This window comes from Abrus precatorius, unplaced genomic scaffold, assembly GCF_003935025.1.
Source record: "Abrus precatorius isolate BTA unplaced genomic scaffold, Abrus_2018 Scaffold10, whole genome shotgun sequence".
NCBI classification, from domain to species: Eukaryota; Viridiplantae; Streptophyta; class Magnoliopsida; order Fabales; family Fabaceae; genus Abrus; species Abrus precatorius.
The window spans coordinates 5034417-5055822 of NW_020874292.1; the positions used below are offsets into that span (position 1 = coordinate 5034417).

Genomic DNA, 21406 nt, shown 5'->3' on the forward strand with positions numbered 1-21406 from the left:
TGGATCTTATGATAAACGGTCCATTATATAGAGCTATGAAGCATAGAGTTACTGGATAAAAACATTTCTTTTGCATCTCTGTAAAACAAAGAGGACTCAAGCGATCATGCACTTCTTACAAGTATTGGCTATGAATAGGGAAGATAGTTAACCCTGCAGAGATGGAAATAATCAATTCTGTCATTGCATATGCTTTTGATGGGACACTAAACGTTGAAATTTCATATAAAGTCAACAGAAGACAGGGCCTTATTAACTTTCAGTCACTTTAGTTACTGGAATATGGTATGCTACATATTTTTCACTTAAAGAAGCATATATGGATATGACTGATTGTGAAGCTATGTGTAGGTGGCAGCAGTTATGTTACAGTACAGTAAAAAAAAGTTACATTGCAGATTTTAAGGAGGTATTTTCTAACCAACTACTGCAACCTTTAATCAAATGTATTCATACACCAACTTACAGGACATGGCTGCAGCAGCATCTTGCAGTTCTGCATGGATGTGGACGAGGATAAGCCATAAGCCCCCAACTGGGTATTGGCCTCGAAGCTAAAGGACAGGATAATCCTAGTGCACTGACAATAACCTTCCTTCAAATTTACCACTGAAATGATGACTACCCCAAAAGATCACACATACCAAATGCAGCCTACCAAGTTGTTGTCATGGGAATGGCATAGCTCTCCAGATCAACAACAAAATGTAGCTTCATCTCCTCAGGTTCACACCCTTCCACCATCCTTGAGAATTGTACTTGATGTTTGCACAGCCATGTGTGTTCAATGTATATCCAGGGCCAAGGCAGCACCAACCCTCCATTCTTATAGGGTTTTGATTGAATCACAGAGTAAACCTCTTATCATTCAAGCACTTGCAACACTTTTACGTCTCCATGGAAATCTTTTCAATTCCACTTCCTTCACCATCAAGAGGATAAACATCATCAAGAATCCAATCCAATACACAACACAAGAAAGGATGGGATAAACAGTTTGAATCATTTCCCCAATATCACTTCAACATATTGCAGCAGATGCGGCCTATTTGTTGTCCATCTCTTGTCATCATCATCATCTAACAACCCCCAAATTCAAAAGCAATCAACACAACGCATTTCATTTCATTTCATTTTTTTAAATTATTAAGCATAAAAACAATAAAGCAGAAACTGATCAACCCAAAACTTACCAATTTCATGCCAAACAGAAGATATCATCAGTCATCAACAAAATATACTGCAAAATCCTCAAAGGAGCATTTCCAAAATCCAAGTGAGGCAACCTCAGTTCACTAACCCTACATGCCCCATCGGGTCCAACACCACCGACCCGACCCACCCGAACTCGGTTCACATCCACCTTTCTGAACAGGTAAAAACCGCCGCCGCCACCGCGCCGGAGCTGATCCGGAGATGGGTTTTTCTTGGTTTTGAAAAAGGTCCAACCTTTTCCGGCGAGAATTCGGCAAAACCCTTCCATGGTGTCGACCCGAACGCCGGTGACCCGCGAGTAGAGCGAAACGGAGCAGCAATCCCAGTTGCTGACGTTGCCGGCGGCGTGTGGGTGGTGGTCGGAATCGAAAAGGACGATCTTGAAGGCGCGTGGGGAAAGGGTCACAAAGTAACGAAGGTGGGTGAGTGGGGTTGCGGAGAGTAAAGGGAAGGGGATGGGAACGGCGTCGTTTAGGAGAGAGAAGGAGGAAGAGGAGGCAGAGAAGGAACATGTAGATAGGGTTGAAGGGGATGATGATGATGGTGTTGTGGATGAAGGGTTAGAGAAGATGATGTGGGAAAGTGATGGTGTAGGGTACAAGTCCATGCCCAAGTCTCTTGCGATGGTTGCAAGCCTATATGTGTCCCTTATGATCTCTTTTGTTGGAAGAAATATAAGACATGGGGTTTTGTTTCTTCTTCTTCTTCTTCTCCTTCTCCTTCTTCTTCTTTCATGGTTGGGTTGTGATGTGTCATGTGCTACATTGCTTTCATCATCAATACTATCATCATCATCATGCGTGTTGTGATGGTGATGATTTTGGGTTAGCATGTGAGGGTTGTGGTTGATGGTTTCCCCTAACACCAGAGAACGAACCAGCTTTAGTGGAAGCATTTTTTTTTCTCTTTTACTTTCCTTTCTTTGCCTTGGTTTAACACGCGAATCACAAGTCACTCCTCACAAGACATGTCTTGTCCTTCTCATTCTTCTTTTTGACGAAATCTAGGCTATCCGGTTGGGTTGCTTTCCTTTCTTGACTTATCGTATAGTAACCCTTTAAATCAAAATATGTATATTTTGGTCCTACACTACTTAGTTTTACTCCATCAGGTGCTGTGTGCTTGCTTACATTCCCTACTAATACATACATTACTAGGACATTTCAATTATTTCAATCACTAAAAAATTATATCCTGTCTGATATTACATACAAGTTTGTTTTATCTCTCTCTTACTTTTAATATTTTTCTATATACACATTCTTAAAATAAAGTCTTAAAACAAAGGAGACACACGAAGATGTTATCCTAAGTTGCCAAAAAAAAAAAAACATTTTCTTAACTCTGAGGGGACAATGGACACTAGCTTTTGCTTTGATATTTATAATGCTGAATTTTGAATTTTGAGTCAGTGAAGGGATAAATTTATTTTCTTCAATTGATTCCATTGAAATATCTTGATTGTTGAGTTAAGTATAAAACAAATAAAAGAAGTTTCACGTTGTCTAATATTAAAAAAAATGTGATTAGTATATAAAGATAATATCTGAACCTATTAAGTTTTATGTAAATGTAGTGACCTAACTCAATTGTGATGAACACCTGCTATAATAAATGTATTTAGACCCCCTCAGTTCATACGGGTATTTGAGCACTCTGATCCAAGATTGATGGCTGAATGAATAATATTTTGGTTGGGGCACAAAATTTCTACGTGCTCATTATTCTTTGTAACGTGTTAACGATTGGTTAGCGAACAAAACTTTTCTACAATATCACTTTTGTCTTGGACTGACATAGTGCACAAATAGTTAAATGTTGTGCATGAGAATATCTGTCTTGATATTTTTTCCCTCAGTAATTTAGGGACTTTGATTGAATCATTGAAATACCATCAATTTTGTTGAACGATTTTCTTATCTTTTGCTATGTCCTTGTAACATATTGTCAATGCAACAGTCATCAAATTCGTATAATGCTATCCTTCTATTTTTCATGGCTGAGAACACACCCTAGGTCTATCTACTTATAAAGGCAAACCATCATTTCACTTTCTATGTACTATTTTTAGACTGTTATAATGATCCAGTACCATCTTAAACAACTTGAAATGCTAAACATCTTTCTGGTTCTCCCCTGAAAAGTCTGTGTTTTGAGCTGTTCTTTGTTGGTGGGTATCTATTTTCCTTCTTATTAATTTGCTTATTTACTGGTACATTCTTGTACGTGAAAGTAAAACCAATAGTTGTTCATATGTTTGTGATTCTGAGATTTTAAAGAAAGATATATGGTCAATGAAACTTTGAGAATGTAAAATCACCCGAAAGACTAATACTGTAATAGAATTGCCAAAACCTTGTGCAAGAAAAAACTATAACTCTGTCACAAGTAATGAGTCTCTCACTCCAGTTCTTCATACTAACAGTGCCTCAGTTTGCAGCAGGAAAGCCTTTTCAAACCATTTAACTAGAAGGAGCTTTAGGAAGCAACTTCAATTCCACTACTGGTTCTTTGTTTTCTCTTCATACTTGTAAACATCCTCTTTCCCTATCAATTTAATGGTGCTTTTTATTTGTTCAACTCTAATCTTTTATGTGGATTGCTTGCATGCATGTATGCTATATCTTGCAGAGAGGTTCTGCAACTCTATCAATAATGGAAGAAGAGAAGCCTATTTTTGATGGACGGAAGGCTTGTTTGCTTGTCAAGGAGCTTAGAAAGAGCTTTGATTCAGGCAAGACAAAAAGCTACAAATGGAGGATTTCCGAGTTGGAGGGCACAGTCAAGATGCTAGAAGAGAGGGAGAAGGACATTATTACAGCACTTGATAAGGACTTGTCTAAACCTGGTTTTGAAGCATTTATATCTGAGGTCGTCAGTTTCCTAATTTGTTTTTACTTCCTATGCTGCAAAATTATTCTTATACTTTATATTTCTCTTAAGTCAATTACTTTGAAGAAAAATATTTCCACTAACTATTCTTTCCATATTTGTCATCGTGACATTTAAATTTTCCATTGTTCTAACCAACCATCATGATGGTCACAAATACAAAATCTTCATCTAGTGAAGCAATCAAGGAACTGAAAGGCTGAAAAGGTAACCACTAAGAAAAACAAAAAGTTCCCAACCTCACTTTATAATAATCAGCTTCAGTTAACAAATAGCGTTATAATTTTAGGTTAAAACTCAATTACAACATACCCATCGTCAGCAGAGATTGTGTCAGAACCACTGGGAGTTCGTTAGTCATCTCAACATGGAACTTTCCTTTCTGTATGTAGAGTATGTTTGTGTTTTCACTCATTTCACATATCTTAATTGCATTAGGTTATAACAGAACAGATTTTCTTCACTTCACTCGTTGTCATTATTGTTGAGCTCTTATATACACGACATATACATAGATAAGTCTCATGTAGTGACGGGTACTAGCTTTCCAAATATTTCTGCACTCATATTTTTGCTATGGCAAAATTCTACATTCACTTGTTAGTTGACCTTCAACTGACACAAGTTATATTCCCTTTAGCTAACCATGCCTTACTTATGAAATGCCAACTCTGTGAAATGCTGCTCGAAATTGGTTCCATTTTGAACTGTCATGTCAAAATCTTATAATTATTATAACTAACATCAAGAAATTTAGAGTTAGTATTCATACCCTTTGCCAGTTTTAATTTGTAATAATATGTCACAGTGTTCAACTCAATTAGTTCTTCTTTAACAATAGCAAGTCAACTTTACCACAAGCAAGCTTCTTTGCCTAATAGTCCAATTTAATGCAGGTAGTGCTAGAGTAGACCGCATTGTCATGGCTGCTGCTGCAAAGCACCTTACCCCTGTAATTCTGGAACTTGGAGGAAAGGTGCCCATATGTTGTTGATTCAAATGTCAACTTACAAGCTCCTAAGCATGGGTACGGCATATCCCATGGAGTACCGGTACACCTGGGTACGAACCCAAAATAATTTGAATAAAAAAATTGGGTATGAGATGTGAGTACGCAAGTACGGTTTGAATACGATAAATAGATTTTTTGGTCCAAAATTTTAGGATTTTGAATATCATAGTTTCATGCAACATAGCTTATAAGTAACACTATCTCTTGAGCTCATTATTTAGGCATCTGAATATCATAGTTTCATGTATAATAATCATTGAAAAAATCAGGTACTGCTAGGAGAATAATAGCTGGAAAGTGGGCATTCAATAGTGGACAAGCATGCATTTCTGTTTATTACATCATCACTAAAAAAGAATTTGCTCCAACACTTGTAAGGTTGCCTCATGAATACAAATTTAAATGAGGTATTCAAACATATTATAATCGATAAGTTCTCACTCAACAGATAAATGCTCTTATAGAGGAATTGGAGCAATTTTTTTGGGAAAGATCCAATGGAATCAAAAGACATGTCACGTATTGTGTCTCTACCCACTTTGCACGGCTTGTAAAACTCTTGGATGAGGACAAGGTATCTGACAAAATTGTCTTAGGAGGTCAGAAGAATGAGAAGCAATTGTAAGTTGCATTCCGTTCTTCTTTATTAATATTAGGTAAAATTCATTTATATTTTATAGCAATATCATATTGGATGCTCCAGAAGACTCTATGGTAATGCAAGAGGAGATATTTGGACCAGTAATGCCAATTATCACTGTGAGTACTAGATCAAAAAGGAAAAGTACATTTAGGACTTATGGATAAGGAAAATGGTAAAGGGAATAACTCTGTTCTTGACGCGGGGACAATGTGTCATGTCTCATTTATGACATTTATTTTATTTTCCAATTATTCTTCTCTAGTTGTGAACTCACCTCTTTCCTTCCCTTGCTCTTTCTCTCTTTCTCTCTCTCCCTGAATGTTGGTATGGGAGTGTTAAAGAAGATATCTTTCTGAAAGGCTTCGATTGTTTTGTACAGAAAATATTTTCAGTTTCACGCAATTTGGTATACTCTTCAAATTGAGGATGAAATGTTCAGGGATGAGTTATTCATACAAAGTTCATTCCTGAATTTTTCATCCTCATTTTCAAGGGGACTATTCTCTAGCATCTACTACTTATGACTTGTCTTCCTTACTCCCTTTTGCATGCACCTTGTTTCTAACAAATTGCCACTTGATGCAGTTGTTTTTGGAAGGACTTGTTTCTTTATTTTCTCCCTACATTTCACATGAATTTAAAATATTATATTGTCCCTTTTCTTCTAAATTTGCAGGTTGACAACATAGAAGAAGGCTTTAGTATAACGAATCAAAGCCAAAACCTCTTGCTGCGTATCTCTTCACAAACAATGAACAACTGAAGAAGGACTATGTGGAAAACATATCTTATGGAGAGATGCTCATAAATGACACTATCTTACATGTAGTTTTTCTCTTCCTGAAACTTTTTCAGAGAAAGATTGATCCTATGCCAACATTTTTTTAAATTTATGCTCCTATTTTATAAATCCACTTGTCCACATATCGTCCCTTTCATTTTAAGATATGCATTATGTACATACATGATGGCATAACCATGTGTGTTGATTGACTTACTTATCCATTTACAACAATGATCATGTAGGTTGTAACTCGTGGATTGCCATTTGGAGGAGTTGAGGAAAGTGGAATGGGTTCTTACCATGGAAAATTCTCCTTTGAAGGCTTGAGTCATAAGAAAACAGTTCTCTATAGAACTTTTGATGTAGATTCATCCCTAAAGTATCCCCCATATATACACTCCAAAAGCAAAAAATGTTGAAGGCCCTTATCAGTGGCAATATTTTTCGCATAATTCTCACTTTGATTGGATGGTCTAAGGAATAATGCACAAAGGCTATGTTATGTTTTTGTCTCCCCCACCACAGTGGGGTGTATTTTTCACATGTGCTAGGCCAGTTGCTCCTGTGGCACCAACTTCTGTTAAAGATTCAAATTGTGATTTAATATGTCTTTCAATTTTCTAGCTAGATTACAAAATTCTTTGCCCAGGTGATTACAACCATATGACTTTTTTCCCATTGTTAATCTACTCAGAAGTGTTAAATAAGATTAGGAGTGTGACAGCTGACAACACCTTCGACTGTTTCATTATTTAAAATATTTGGTTTAAACTAATTATGTTAACAGCCTGAAGATGAAAATTAAGAAAGAAAAACTGTCCAAAAGATGTTTGGATATATACTTGACATTTTGGGCCAACCTTAAACAGGCCTTCGGTGAGGGAAAGTAAATGTCTAATTCTGTATTAATCACATTTTACAAGTTAGTTGGGTGATTTCTATTATGCACTTTGGGCACAAATGTTGCATTCATGCAGCATAAATACAAAATCATTGATATATTTAAAAAGATAAATGAAGGACTAAGATTAAACACCCAAGACTTATCACTGGATAGATTTACCATTTTCATGTGAGCCCATAACCTGTTTCTAAGAAGTGTTCTCTTTCTCGCTCCCCGGTCTCTTGTAGCTTATAAAGAGAATATCTCTATTTAGACTCCTTCTTCCATTTTGCACTATACCTTTTCTCTCAAAATCACATATTTCCTCCTTTATTCTAATATCTATGCGTCCCCAAAATAAATAAAAATTAATTGAAACCTCTTTAGTTTGAGCTTGTTCTTACAGAGAGCATAAGGTAAAGTAAAAAAAATGTATGCCCTGATGCAATAGGAAGCAAACAATCTACTGAATAATTTAAGAATGGAAATTGCCCTTTGACCTCAGCAACTTCACTTCTCATCTCCTTTGTGTTGTAAAAAGTACTGTAGGCTGAAGGGTGTGATAACAATGCCCTTCAGATTTATTCACCTAAGTGTAATTTCTCATAAACAGAACCAGAAAGGAAATTGTAACCCAACCCATAGAGGAAGACCAACCGACTCTTTTTGGAAAGAAGAGTGATTCTCAAAAACCATCCAATAAAAAGTTCTCAATAATTTTATATTTTAAAATATATATAAAATACAAACATAAGAATAATAATTCAAATTAATTATCATAATTGTCAGAATAAAATTAAATATTTTTTACAATTAAATAAAGATTTAATTAAAATAAATTTTATCATTAAAGCAAATAATTGTAATAATTAATGTAACATTTCAAAACTCATGTATGTTCTGTAGAGTATATTTTTTAAAAATATTTTTGAACTATACATAATTTACAACACTTTGCAATTACAAATTTCAAACAAATCATAAGGAAGAATAGATATTATCCAACTTAGGATTTTACTAATACGAAAGAATATTCACAGTTCAGCATTGTTATTTGGTACCTTAACCAATTAGATAATAGTAATTATTGCACAAGTACTATAGTGTTTATCAGACGTGTTCGCACAAACAATTGTTTTTAATTATAGTTAGAATAAAAGGTTAGTTAATTTTAATATATTATTATTGTAAAAATTTATGCTATATCAAGCATCAACTAAGTAAATAACACTCTTAAGTATGATTTTTACTATTTTTCAATGTACCAAAAAAATAATAATCTACTTAGTTAATTGTTTTTTACCGTTAATATTGCATTAGGATAAAGATCAACTACAAAAGGTGGGAAAAAATTGTAGTCCTGTGAGAATACATGTATTTTTCTTAAAATAATATTATCCACCTTTGTGCAATTTTTTAATTAAATTTTTTAAAATTAAAAAACAAAGAGCTCAACTGTGCGCCTATATCTCCATGTGTAACTTATAATGCTTGCTTGATTTAACTTTAAATTAATGTTGGTATTTGAAGCTACTGTTATGATGAAATTTTTTTAATATAAACAAACTTTTAAATAAAATCCGATTCAATTCTTGTTTATATAAAATGAACAACTTTTTTTGAAAATGAAGTAAGAATATATCCGTTTTAAATTTAATATAAAATATTCTCAATTTTAACATACTAAATAATCAAAGGTAAATATACTCTAAATCCTTAAAAAAAATAACTCATTCTAAAAGAACATTTTCTTCTTGTTCATTTATTCAGTCATGCTAATGGATACCCGTGTATATGTAAAAGAGCTATATATATATATATATATATATATATATTATTATGTGAAGAGGGTTTATGGATGAAGGAAGGAAAGAATAAGAACCCCAGAGAAGACATGCATTAGAAGAAATCCCAGTTTTAATTATTGAAGCAATGCTTTTATGGATGGACAGCAATGATTTAATATAAAGTGTTGCAATTTGTTTCATGCATGACACGCAACGTACCCATAATACCTTAGAATGCAATGCTTTTATGGATGGACAGCAATGATTTAATATAAAGTGTTGCAATTTGTTTCATGCATGACACGCAACGTACCCATAATACCTTAGACATTATTCTTATTAATTATACTCTTCTCTTCTCATCATTACATACTTACATGCATGCTAATTCAAAGATGAACTCAGGGAAATTTGAATTCTTGCTACTTCTACTCCTGTTCACCTCCTCCACTTCTTATGCTTGGTTTGGTAGTAAACACAAGAGTTTCACTTCGAGTGCAAATGCAAGGAACACCATTCTTTCACATGAACCTTCATCGTCGTCGTCATCATCATCATCACCATCATCTTCGTTTCTTCTAAACCGTTTTCGTGCTGGCTCATCCGTCGTGTTTCCGGTTCACGGCAATGTTTACCCTGTTGGGTACGTAAAAGGACCTTCCTTTTCTCTTTAATCTTCTCTGTGTTCTTCTTTTTCCCTTCAGTTTCACTTTATGCCTTTCTTTCTACCCTGCTTCATATATGCCTTTTCCTGCTTGGGCCCTTCCTTGCTATTTTTTTATTTTTTATTTAAATATGTTTATTCATTCTTGGAAAGAGTAATGATGAAACGATGACTTTGAATTTTAATAAATAAAACATCTTTCTGGGGTTTCTTCACATTCCCATGTTATTGTTTTTCTTTGTCTCGTTCATATAGTAAAGGAAAATATTTGATAGATATCAAAAAAGAGAGACAGAAATAGAAGACAAAAAACGTTATAGATGTAACGAGTGATGCGAAATGACAGGAGAAAACAAAATGAATGGAGGTGTCAAATGGATAATACTCCTATTGAGGTGTTTATAAATTAAAATTATATTATATATAGGCAAGCTTTCATTTTAGAGAGATTACAATTATGAAGAGAAAAGTAGACTCAGATCCTCAACAGTAGTAATTCATGCAGTCATTATCTAATGGCTCAGCTTTTTTTATATATATTTTACTAATTTTGTTAAATTTCAAAATAAAATAAAAAAGCAAAATTTTATCTTGTTTTCTCTTTCTGACCATAGTGGATTTACATTCAAAAAATAGAAAGAAAAACAAGAAAGATAAAATGACTGTGATAAAGAGAGAGAAAAAGAATTTTGTTATAAAAATATTATAACTCGTATTCACACTGTTTATTTGTACAAAAAACAATTGCAGAAAAATATTGTTTGGATAAATATAACTGTTGTATTTAGGTTGACACATGTTGGTATACATGCCTCTAATAAAGTCACCATTACTTGCAACATTTACAGGTTTTATAACGTTACTCTCAACATAGGCCACCCACCTAGGCCATATTTTCTTGACATTGACACGGGTAGCGACCTCACATGGCTTCAATGTGATGCCCCTTGTTCCCGTTGCTCTCAGGTGAATATGCAACTCACTACCAATGTTCTAAATCACCAGGCAAATTAATCTTGGAAGTACAAAGTTGCAGATAGATACAAGTATATATTAACATGTTTGATTACAAAATCTTAGTCTTAAAATATTTGTGCCTTATTTTCAGACACCTCACCCGCTTTACAGGCCCAGCAATGACTTGGTGCCATGCAGGCATCACCTCTGTGCATCATTGCACCACACTGATAACTACGAGTGTGAAGTGCCAAATCAATGTGACTACGAAGTTGAGTATGCAGATCATTACTCATCCCTTGGTGTACTTGTCAATGATGTCTATACTCTCAACTTTACAAATGGAGTCCAACTCAAAGTTCGTATGGCACTTGGGTAAGTATCTATGTACTTTTAGTTTCAGTAAGGAACTAAAACCGCACTGTTTTGTTTATTGTGAGGACTAAACATTGATAAATCTTGAGAAATATTAATATTGTATTCTTTTAAACACTCTTTCTTATTAGTTCATTCATTTTAAAAGTCAAAATACATATCTCGTAAATTAATCATTTTTTAAATGCTGCTTTGACTCTATAGAAAATAAATTAATTGCATGAAGTTTGCTAAAGAATAACTTCAAAAAGTATGTTGCTAGCATTTCTCACTTTAGTTAAAGACTAAAACCAAAAATATCATATTTTCAGGAAATAAAATCATATTTTAAGGCAGGGACATTCATCCATGATTATTATATCATACGTATTTTTTATCAAAAAGTGAAAATTCTTGAGTTATCTAATGCACTTCATTTTGGTTCCTTTCGGCAGATGCGGATATGATCAGATTTTTCCAGATTCATCTTACCACCCTTTAGATGGAATGCTTGGGCTTGGCAGGGGAAGATCCAGCTTGATATCACAGCTGAATAGTCAGGGTTTGGTGCGAAATGTTGTTGGACACTGTTTGAGTGCACAAGGAGGAGGATCTATTTTCTTTGGAGATGTTTATGATTCTTCTCGACTAACTTGGACTCCAATGTCATCCAGAGATTAGTAAGTAGATTTCAAACTCAGATCCTCATTTTACAGTTCCACGTGTATTATCATGATTCATAATAACTCTTTGTCCTTATTGAAATCCCATCTTTGTGATTTGTTTCAGCAAACATTACTCAGCAGCAGGGGTAGCTGAACTCATTTTTGGAGGGAAGAGAACTGGGCTTGGAAATCTTCTTGCTGTTTTTGACACTGGGAGTTCTTACACTTACTTCAACTCTAATGCTTACCAAGCACTACTTTCTTGGGTCAGTTTAAAGCAACTTTCACTATACCCTTCTATTTCAAGAATTTCAAAAAGCATGAGGCATTACTAAGATCATGTCAATTTCATCTTGCAAGATTTGAATTGTTTGAAGAAGAAAAAGTAGAAATAAGTATTTGTTCAATAATGTAAGAAAATATTGACATATTATTCCACGGATCTTTTGGTTTGATTTCCATATGTAGTTGAAGAAGGAATTAGCTGGCAAGCCTCTACGAGAAACACATGATGACCAAACTCTCCCTCTATGTTGGCATGGTAAAAGACCTTTCAAAAGCATATATGAAGTTAGAAAATACTTCAAGCCAATGGCCCTTAGTTTCACCAGCAATGGGAGAACTAAATCTCAGTTTGAAATCCCTCCTGAAGCATATTTGATAATATCTGTGAGTCCCAGTTAATTAATCCCTTCTAGATTGACATATTCAGAGCCATAACAAGTTACAAATACATTTCATGTGTGAATGCTAATAAATTGTTCTGCCAGAACATGGGAAATGTTTGCTTGGGCATTCTAAACGGCTCTGAAGTAGGGATGGGGGATTTGAACCTAATTGGAGGTAGGAATGTGGTTCCTTTCTCTTATTCTGCTAAGAAGTTTTTACCAAAACACTTAATGAACTGTGTATTATAAAATCCCTTGTCTTGTTTATGCAGACATATCCATGCTAAACAAAGTGATGGTATTTGACAATGAAAAGCAATTGATTGGTTGGGCACCTGCAGATTGTGACAGGGTTCCAAGATCCAGAGATGTCAGCATTTGATCACAAATGATAACTTCTTCGCTCAATTGATAACTCTGCCATCATCAGATAGTAGTCATTGTCCTACGAACTGGGTGGTTGTATTATATGAGTGTGTATGTGCTTGTGTAGATAAGCCTATGTTGTGAATAATATATAGGTTCGTGGTATAGAGGTCTACCATGATTATTACTGTTTATTGTGTATTTCCGACTGCTTACAAGTCACAAAGTGATTGATCATATAAAATGATATCACATTAGTTTGATTGCACGGCTTTGAGGATTTAATTTAAATTGGAAAGGCAAGGTAAAGAGTCAGAGTAATGCAGGTTTATGCAAATATTAGGTGCATCTCTTGTTTCTATAATTAATTGGAAGATTTACACAATACTACATTATCAGATCTATTCAAATTTGATTGCAGAGAACAAGTTTTATTAATCCATCCATATAAAATACTTGCTATATTTCAGGTTTTCTGAAGGTATCCATTTGCCTTAAAAATTCCAAAAGCCATGTAGGTGTGCGATTATTTATTAGTTAGGAACATTAATTAGACGGGGAACATCATCAATTGTAAACTATTCATTTACGTGTGCGATTATTTATAATGGGCAGCATTAATTTATTATTAGTACATTGGCAATTGTTTTGTGCTTTTGAGTATTTTAATGCAAGTTGTCCTCTTTTGGCGTTGTTTCTGTTCTGCCCATAATGTCATATTTTTCAGGGATATAATAGACAAACCCATGTAACATCAAGTGTCAAACATGAAAATCGCACCATTCGATCCCATTGAATTGAAGACTTTTCATTCAATTTGTTTGCTTTGAATTGAAAAGTAGAAGTTATATATTACAAATATATAAAAAAATCTTAATACTAAAGCAGTGGAACAAGAATTTTCCTACGGGAGTTCCTTACATCTATCTACCATGGCCCATTGGATCTACCACATATGAGATCATTCCGCTTCATTTGTTTTTACTTACACACTGCAGAACCTGTGATCTCTCTCTAGAACAAAGAATATTAAGAATTAAGAATAGTTACTACACGCGCACCACTGTTTGGTTCAAACTCGAAGCCAAACCTACCATGGTCCACATGTAGTAGTTTCACCAAAAAGTTTCATTTTCAAATCAAAATGGCTTCTGTAGGAACATGAACATGTCTTGCAACGGTGAGAGCTGATTCATTTGATACTGATCCTGGGTGCCAAAAGGGTCATCCAACGACAGGCTATTATCCAAGTAATTGAACTGAAAATCAAACACGTTGTCTAATTGTAGCTCTAGATCATTCCACCTTGGGTCACTCTGCACCTCCTTCTCGCACGTGCCATCTGGTGAAACCACGTGCTCCGAACAGCTTGAATCCGTGTGCAACCTAGGTCCAGAATCTGATGTGTCCATGTATAATTGCTCATTCACAAGCTTATGAATTTCGGGCTTGGTCTCATTCTCGTGTTCATGCTCATAATCATCAACCACCCCAGAATTCAATTTTGGCGTTGCCGTATTGTATTTCTCAATCTTCCCTTTCTTGTTGTAGATTCGACACAGCACCCAATCATCGAGCTGCACCATACCACATCACCAATGACAAAAAAAATCAGATTTTTTTCATCCCAGGCAAATTAATAAATTTTTATTTTTTACTTCTTAATTAATACTAATACTAGTTAATTTTTGTCTAAAAGAAAAATTGAAATTTGGGGAATACCCTCAAGTTGTTTTTCTTGCCGGCGGAACGATCAACATTGGCCAGGCGATATTCGTGCATAATCCAATTGGTCTTCACTCCTTTGGGGGCTTTTCCGGCGTAGAACACAAGTGCCTTCTTGATTCCAAGCGCTTTCGGTTTTCCGATGGGTTTATCGGCTCCGGTGGCTTTCCAATAACCGGTTCCGGCGGCACGGTTGGGCCGTGAACCGTTGGGGTATTTCCGGTCCCGTGGAGAAAAGAAGTACCATTCTTTCTCACCGTGAAAACCCATTTCTGCACCACATCATTAACTTTAGTCTTAATTTGAAGCGTACAAAATTAATCATTTTTAATAAAGATTTTCTATTAAACGTTCAATAATCAACCAAATGAAGTATGCGAACCTGGAAGCTGCCAGGGATCAAACTTGTACAAGTCGATCTCTTTGATGATGGGAACAGCAATTGATTGCCCTGCACATTTCCTACACAGGTAGTGGTTCACCAATTCATCATCTGTGGGGTGGAATCTGAAGCCAGGTGGTAACTCTAATTCACCCTTCATTGGAGATTCTTCTTCTCTTAACAGTCAATTAACTGAAACCTTGAACAACCTTTGCTCTGACAAAATCTTCTTATCTCTCTCTCTCTCTCTCTCTCTCTCTCTCTCTCTCTGTTGCTATGTTGTTGTTGTTGTTGTTGTTGTTGTTGGGCGTGCTCTGCTTGCGGCTTGTGAGAAACTGAGAAGAGAAAGTGGAGAATGGGATTATATAGCGTGAAGGAAAAGAGAAGAGAGGGAGTTGATTTTGACACGTGCGCGAGAGGAGGTTGAGGGCGTATCCATTGGAACAATGAATGTAAGGAAACGTTGGTGTGACAGGTTTCAACCTTAGGAAGAGTTGACCGCAGACAGCACGTGTCTATGGGTGAGTGGGCGTGACACACGTGAGACTGTTCTGCTTTTTTGTTGCTTCTGTCATTGCTTGCGTCAGACGCTTGTTGTTTGCTGTGCCTCTGAATCTGATTTTCAAAATGTCGGCTCCTTATTCATTAGGCATCGTTGACTGTCTTCATTATCATTTTTCTCTCATTCTTTTTCGTTATACATCTTTCTATTACACCTCATCAAATTTGTATTTAACCAAAGTTAATTACTACATATTTTAAATATTTTTTTTGAAAATTTACTTATTGCACCTTTTTATCTCATTTATAATTAAAATTTTTCAGTTTTTTTTTCCTATTATAGATACCTTGTAATTTATTTAAAGGTTTCTTGGTCAATAAATTAATAAAAGAATTTTTTTATTTTTTAAAATTATATAAAAATGTTTCACTTTAAAAAATTTATTTATTAATATTTTCATTACATATTCATTTATATTTTTATAAGACACTTACTCTACCAACAATTAAAACATATATATATTAATCACATTGTTTTTTGTTATTTTTATTTTCACAATAATTTTATTCTTTTTGTATTTTTTTTATTTGATATTTAATATATACATATATATAACTTAGAATATTTCATATTTAAAAGAATATATAATTTTTTAATATAATTATTTAATTAATTGATAATAAATAAATGAAACAAGTAGTATTTAATTTTAATATTATAGAATATAATATATTAAATATTTTTTAAGTCATTTGACACAAATCAATGAATTGCATTACTAATTTATCAAAAAAATTTAATTTTATAAAATACTTATACATTTATAAGCTTTTAGTTAGTTTTACAATTAAAAGTTACTCGTAGAAAACATATTGATTACAAAATTATAAAATATATTAATATTATTTATTAATATTTTAAATTTTTTTAATAACTAATCTCCTCTAATTAGAATCTATCAAAATATTTTATTGTTGATTTTTTTTTAAATTGGAAACACATTTCTAGAGTCTGATTTCATATATTTTAATGTAACTAAAATTAAATTTTTAAAAAAAAATTACCTCTACCTTATAAATTATACTTTTAATTAATCTTATATACTTTTTAATACTTTTAATTTAACCTTATATAGTGTATTAATACTATTACATCATCACACTCATTGCCATCATTATTATTATCACAACTCAATTATTATTTCCTTTATTGCTGTGATGGTTATTATTATTATTTATATTATTTTTTATTATCACTTTCATGCTCATTATGCCTTGTACAGAATGAGTTACTAGCAGTGACAGCAAAGTAAAGGAAACAAACCTTGATTCAACGAGGAGTTTAAATAATACGTAAAGTTCTTCAGCGCCCACGTATGCAAAGCAGCGTCATCAGCTAGCATGGTTTTGGAGTTTAATTCATCTGTAATCCACCAACCATTTTGGAGTCCTTGCTTTGCAAGAAATTGAAAGCCAACCAGAAGAATAGTCTAAGCCTCACGTTTGTTTTCTAGTCCTAATATTACTATCTTATGGGATATGCATTGGGTCTATATAAGTCTATTGCCATGTCATATATATATATTAATCACCTTCCTTCTTTGTGGCCTTGCTTTTTTATGCGAAAAATCAACACTGTGCCCCTTCACAAATTAATAATACTTCATTAATTTCACACGCTCCCAACATTGTCTCATTTCGAATACTATTCTTTAATCATATCTGTTGCCTCACAAACGTGATTATGTTTATGCTTAATTGACTAAAATAGAATATTCTTCCTCCCCGGATCTCTAGTATTTTCATTTTCTCTTATTAAATTAACTTGATTTAGTTTATGCTTAATTAACAAAAAGATAATATTCTTCTGCTCTGGATCATTTAAATATTTTGTTTGTTAACGTCAACTCTTATAATTGATTTTAAGCTTATACAATAATAAACTTTCATTGACAAATATTTATTATATTTTCTACGTAGAAATGTTTACTTTTTAATGTTTAAAATCACTTTTAAGAATTTATGTTAATATTTTTTTAATTGAAAATCGCTGCAACTTATTCAAAATAATCATAATAATAAATGAACAGTGCATCATGCAGCAACAATTTATTTTCAGGCGTCAACGCAGCAAGATCACAGCGCTGTACACAAATTGGCTCATATAAAACTAATTTTTAGGCTCTCTTGCTTTTTAGCCATAATAATACTAATTTTAAAATCACTGAAGCACTAATAGCGAAAGGCACGGGCATGCATGTAGTCAATAACACTGGACAAATTCCTCAAGCTACATCGTCCCTTTAAAAAAGTTTCTGCATGGTTTGGCATGCAATTTATTGTTTTCATCACTGCTACTTTTTTCTTATGCCCACTTTGTTACGCCGGCTATTGATCCAGGTTCACTTGACATAAACAACTAGAAATAAAGATAAAAGTAGAAGGTATATGAAGAGAATATTCTTATGATATGGTGTTGAATTAGGGTTTAGAAAGTGGAGATGTAATCAAATCTAGCTAGTTCAAGAGACGTGATGGATGACTTAAGCCTAAGCTATATGGATAAGGACTTGGGTCTTATGTGGAAGCTACCTCGATGCTTCCTTCAAAAACACTTATTTTCTGAGTAGGGCATGGGTTAAGTAAATTAGGTATGATAAATTCCATGGATTAGGATATAATTGCACTCTTTTTTTATTCCTTCGGTCAAATTGTTGTCCTTTTCTTTTCAATTTGGCCAAGTTGTTGCATGCCCTTTTCAAATCCTTTTGACTTCTACCTTTTTCTTTTCTTCCTTTCTCACAGCCACAGTAAATTCTTGCATATATTAGTTAGTGTGATATCAAAATTTCAAAATTATCTAATTTTAAAGAACCTAGTAATACAATTTTTTAATTTTAAAACACATGTTGGTTTGTGGTCAAGTATAAATATTCTGTGCACACGCATTTCTCTGGCTGTGGCCTGAAAAACTAATGGTTGGAAATGATCAAATCCTCGTGCCCAGATGATCATATGAATAGTCATATTCAATTCTTGGTCTTCAAAATTGAAAAATATTCAATTTTGTGACAGTGGGCTTTACTTGGGCAATAAGTATGTTGTTTTAGCCTGTCCACTAAAGTAGTAGTAGAATAATTATGAAGTAATTGATTAAGATTAAAAGTGGTAATATAAAAATGAAAAAAAGGTTGAGGAACATCTCTATCAGAAGTGTATCTACTTAGGATGTAGCGACTAGCAACAGGTCCAGGTGAAATGAACATATCTTGGTACCTATTTGATTATTAAATGTGCCACATTCGAGGAAGGTTCTTCATCCTGCATATACTAGCTGCCAACCTTGACTTAAGCTTCTTGTCTCCCCACTGTACCTAGTGGACCGACCAAACATGCGCATTTGTCGCTTCTTTGTCTAATTTCTGTCCTGGCCCATTTCTAAACTGGGCCTGGGCCTGGGCTTGGGCTATGTACTATAAGCCTTTCCACTTGTCACAAATGAGGTTTACATTGAGTATGAGACTAGATTCAATAAAAGATTCTTCGTTTTCTTTATAATATTTTTAATTTTTAATAAATTTTAAGTGTTAAAAAAAAGTATATTGTTAGTATTTCATATAATTATGTTATCAATTTAGCGTATTTAATCATTTACACTCAATCAATTCTCCTATTTAGTTGAAAATGTTTTGGACTTTCTAAACTTTAGGGAGTAGTCACGAGTGTTAATTAAATATTAAAAATAATATGTATTGATTTGCTTTAATTTTATTGCAATATTAACACACAACCAATTCAATTAATATTTTGATATTCGATTTGAATGAATTATTTATTTTTAAATAAATATTTTTAAAAAAATTATTTATTTATTATGACTTTTAATTTAATTAAAGTGCATTTGTTAAAAATAATAAAAATAAAAAGTGCATTAATTAAAATGGTAAAAAAAAAGTGTGAAATTAATTATAATTTTTTTTGTAAAAAAAATTGAAAATCAATTGAGAGATGTGAAAATTTAAACCAAAAGGAAGCGGTGTATTTTATATCTTATATTCATATAATATTAAGATAAAATAGAAAAAAAAGTAATTTTTATATATAAATAATAAAATTTTGTTAAAAAAATTATTTATTATATTTTTATAATTTAAATATAATAACTGCATATTTTTTATAAAAAAATTATTTATAAATATTTAAACTCAATCTTAAAGTTAACAAAATACATAATAATAATAATATAAATATATTATAATTATGACTTGATTTAAAAAATAAAAATAAAAAATTAAATCAAATTACTGTATAAAATGTAACTTTATAATTTAAATTTAATTAATTTTTTTATTTATTAATTTAACGATTTAAAAACAATTTAATTTAATTTTAAACATCCTCCGAGACGGCAGCACAATAGAACGTTGAAAACAAATAGGGTTGCCGCCTCGGCTGACCCACCAGGCCACCACCTTAGTTGCAACATAAGGAACCAAGTAAATTACAAATTTACCCCGGATTCCTCTGACGAGTTCAATCAATCCCATATATTAAACTTAAAATAAAGCAAATGTTAATTGGAATTTTTAGTTATTAATTAAAATTTTAAAATACTATTAAAATATATTATGTTAATTTTTATATTTTTTAAATATTTTTAAAAAATTTAAACAATATTCTTAATAAAATTATAAAATAGAAATATAGAGTTAAAAATAAATTTTTTTAATATGATAAATACTTGTTGTTATTTAATGTAATAGAATTTTTTTTCAATATTTTATTTTATTTTATTTTAATGTCAAAGACTATATAAGACTAATATTTTTTCGCGGTTGGTTTATGATTGGTCAAAGAAATTTTGCATGGTAAAATTTGTAATACAGTTTTTTTTATTATATATATATATATATATTGAAATCTTGTACCACTGCATCAACTCTTACAATTTATTTTTCACTCTTTAATATATGCATTTGATGCGTATGATAAAAAAATGTATTAAATTATATTAGAGTTTTTATTTTTTGCATTTGATGCATATAGTTAAAAAAATGTAAAACTATAGTTCTTTATTTTTTTTATAATTTGTTCTCCACAATTTCTTTTCTGGTAAGTGAATTCGATATCATTTTTCAAATACATTTTTAAATTATATATTTGGTATGTTTACATAAATTCTTTTTAATATTATAATTTCATCAATTATGAAATTACTAAGAATAATTAATTTTTTTCCTTTTATGTTGGTAAATCACTAAATCCTCATAATTACTACTTCCTCTATTCTTTTTATACGTCACTTGAAGTTGTTTAATAAAATTAGTTAATATCTTAATATTTATTAAAAGTTATTACCTAACTTGTAATTTTATTTAATTTTTGAACTTTTATTAGTCTTACTCATTAAATCTAAATATTAAAAATAAAATATATTTTATAGATTAATGTATAGATAAGTTATTAAGACAACTCTGATTTTCCTATAATTTGTCTTTTTCTTTTTCGTTTTTCATTTTTACCTCTCTGATTTGGTTTCATTTATTTTTTTAATTTTACTATAATTAATCATCTATCTTATAGTAAATTTGTAAAATAATTAAGGATTTTGTAACGGCCAAAAGCATAATAAAAAAAAGTAATAAATATTTGCTTAGACTTCTAAAGTAACTGATGAAAATAAAAAATACAAATCTGTGACTGATAAGAACGGAGGCAGTAAATAAAGGAATTATTAAATGCATTTTATATTTTTAAAATAATAAATAAATGTATTTTTTTATTTATTGCTTTTTTAATAAAGTGGTAAAAAATCATTAGAAAAAATATTAAAAGATGGGAGAGCTCTTAATTGATTAAATGATTAATTATTGCTACAGTTATCAAATGTGTTTATTTAATTTTATAT

At 32.2% G+C, this 21406-nt stretch overlaps 3 protein-coding genes and 1 pseudogene across 4 annotated transcripts; 2 read left to right on the forward strand and 2 right to left on the reverse strand.

Annotated features, from left to right (window-relative positions):
- Positions 1 to 884: 884 nt before the first annotated feature.
- Positions 885 to 2317, reverse strand: LOC113852979. Its single transcript, XM_027483406.1, has 2 exons — positions 1194 to 2317; positions 885 to 1079 (listed from the first exon to the last, which is right to left on the reverse strand). The coding sequence occupies exon 1, from the start codon at positions 2108 to 2110 to the stop codon at positions 1199 to 1201; it is 912 nt and encodes a 303-aa protein (XP_027339207.1). The 5' UTR covers positions 2111 to 2317; the 3' UTR covers positions 885 to 1079; positions 1194 to 1198.
- Positions 2318 to 5017: 2700 nt separating this feature from the next.
- Positions 5018 to 7030, forward strand: LOC113869173 (annotated as a pseudogene).
- Positions 7031 to 9599: 2569 nt separating this feature from the next.
- On the forward strand, positions 9600 to 12925 carry LOC113853063 (aspartic proteinase Asp1). 2 transcript variants are annotated; one of them, XM_027483509.1, is made up of 8 exons: positions 9600 to 9859; positions 10729 to 10846; positions 10989 to 11212; positions 11647 to 11871; positions 11981 to 12122; positions 12325 to 12525; positions 12627 to 12699; positions 12797 to 12925. In XM_027483509.1, the coding sequence occupies exons 1-8, from the start codon at positions 9612 to 9614 to the stop codon at positions 12904 to 12906; spliced, it is 1341 nt and encodes a 446-aa protein (XP_027339310.1). In that variant the 5' UTR covers positions 9600 to 9611; the 3' UTR covers positions 12907 to 12925. The 2 variants fall into 2 exon arrangements, with proteins under 2 accessions (XP_027339310.1, XP_027339311.1); XM_027483510.1 differs by lacking the exon at positions 9600 to 9859 and adding an exon at positions 10165 to 10275.
- A 728-nt stretch (positions 12926 to 13653) lies between these two features.
- LOC113850016 (NAC domain-containing protein 2-like) lies at positions 13654 to 15369 on the reverse strand. The gene is made up of 3 exons (XM_027480322.1): positions 14998 to 15369; positions 14613 to 14887; positions 13654 to 14467 (listed from the first exon to the last, which is right to left on the reverse strand). Exons 1-3 carry the CDS (start codon positions 15155 to 15157, stop codon positions 14030 to 14032), a joined length of 873 nt encoding a protein of 290 aa, XP_027336123.1. The 5' UTR covers positions 15158 to 15369; the 3' UTR covers positions 13654 to 14029.
- Between the last annotated feature and the right edge of the window lie 6037 nt (positions 15370 to 21406).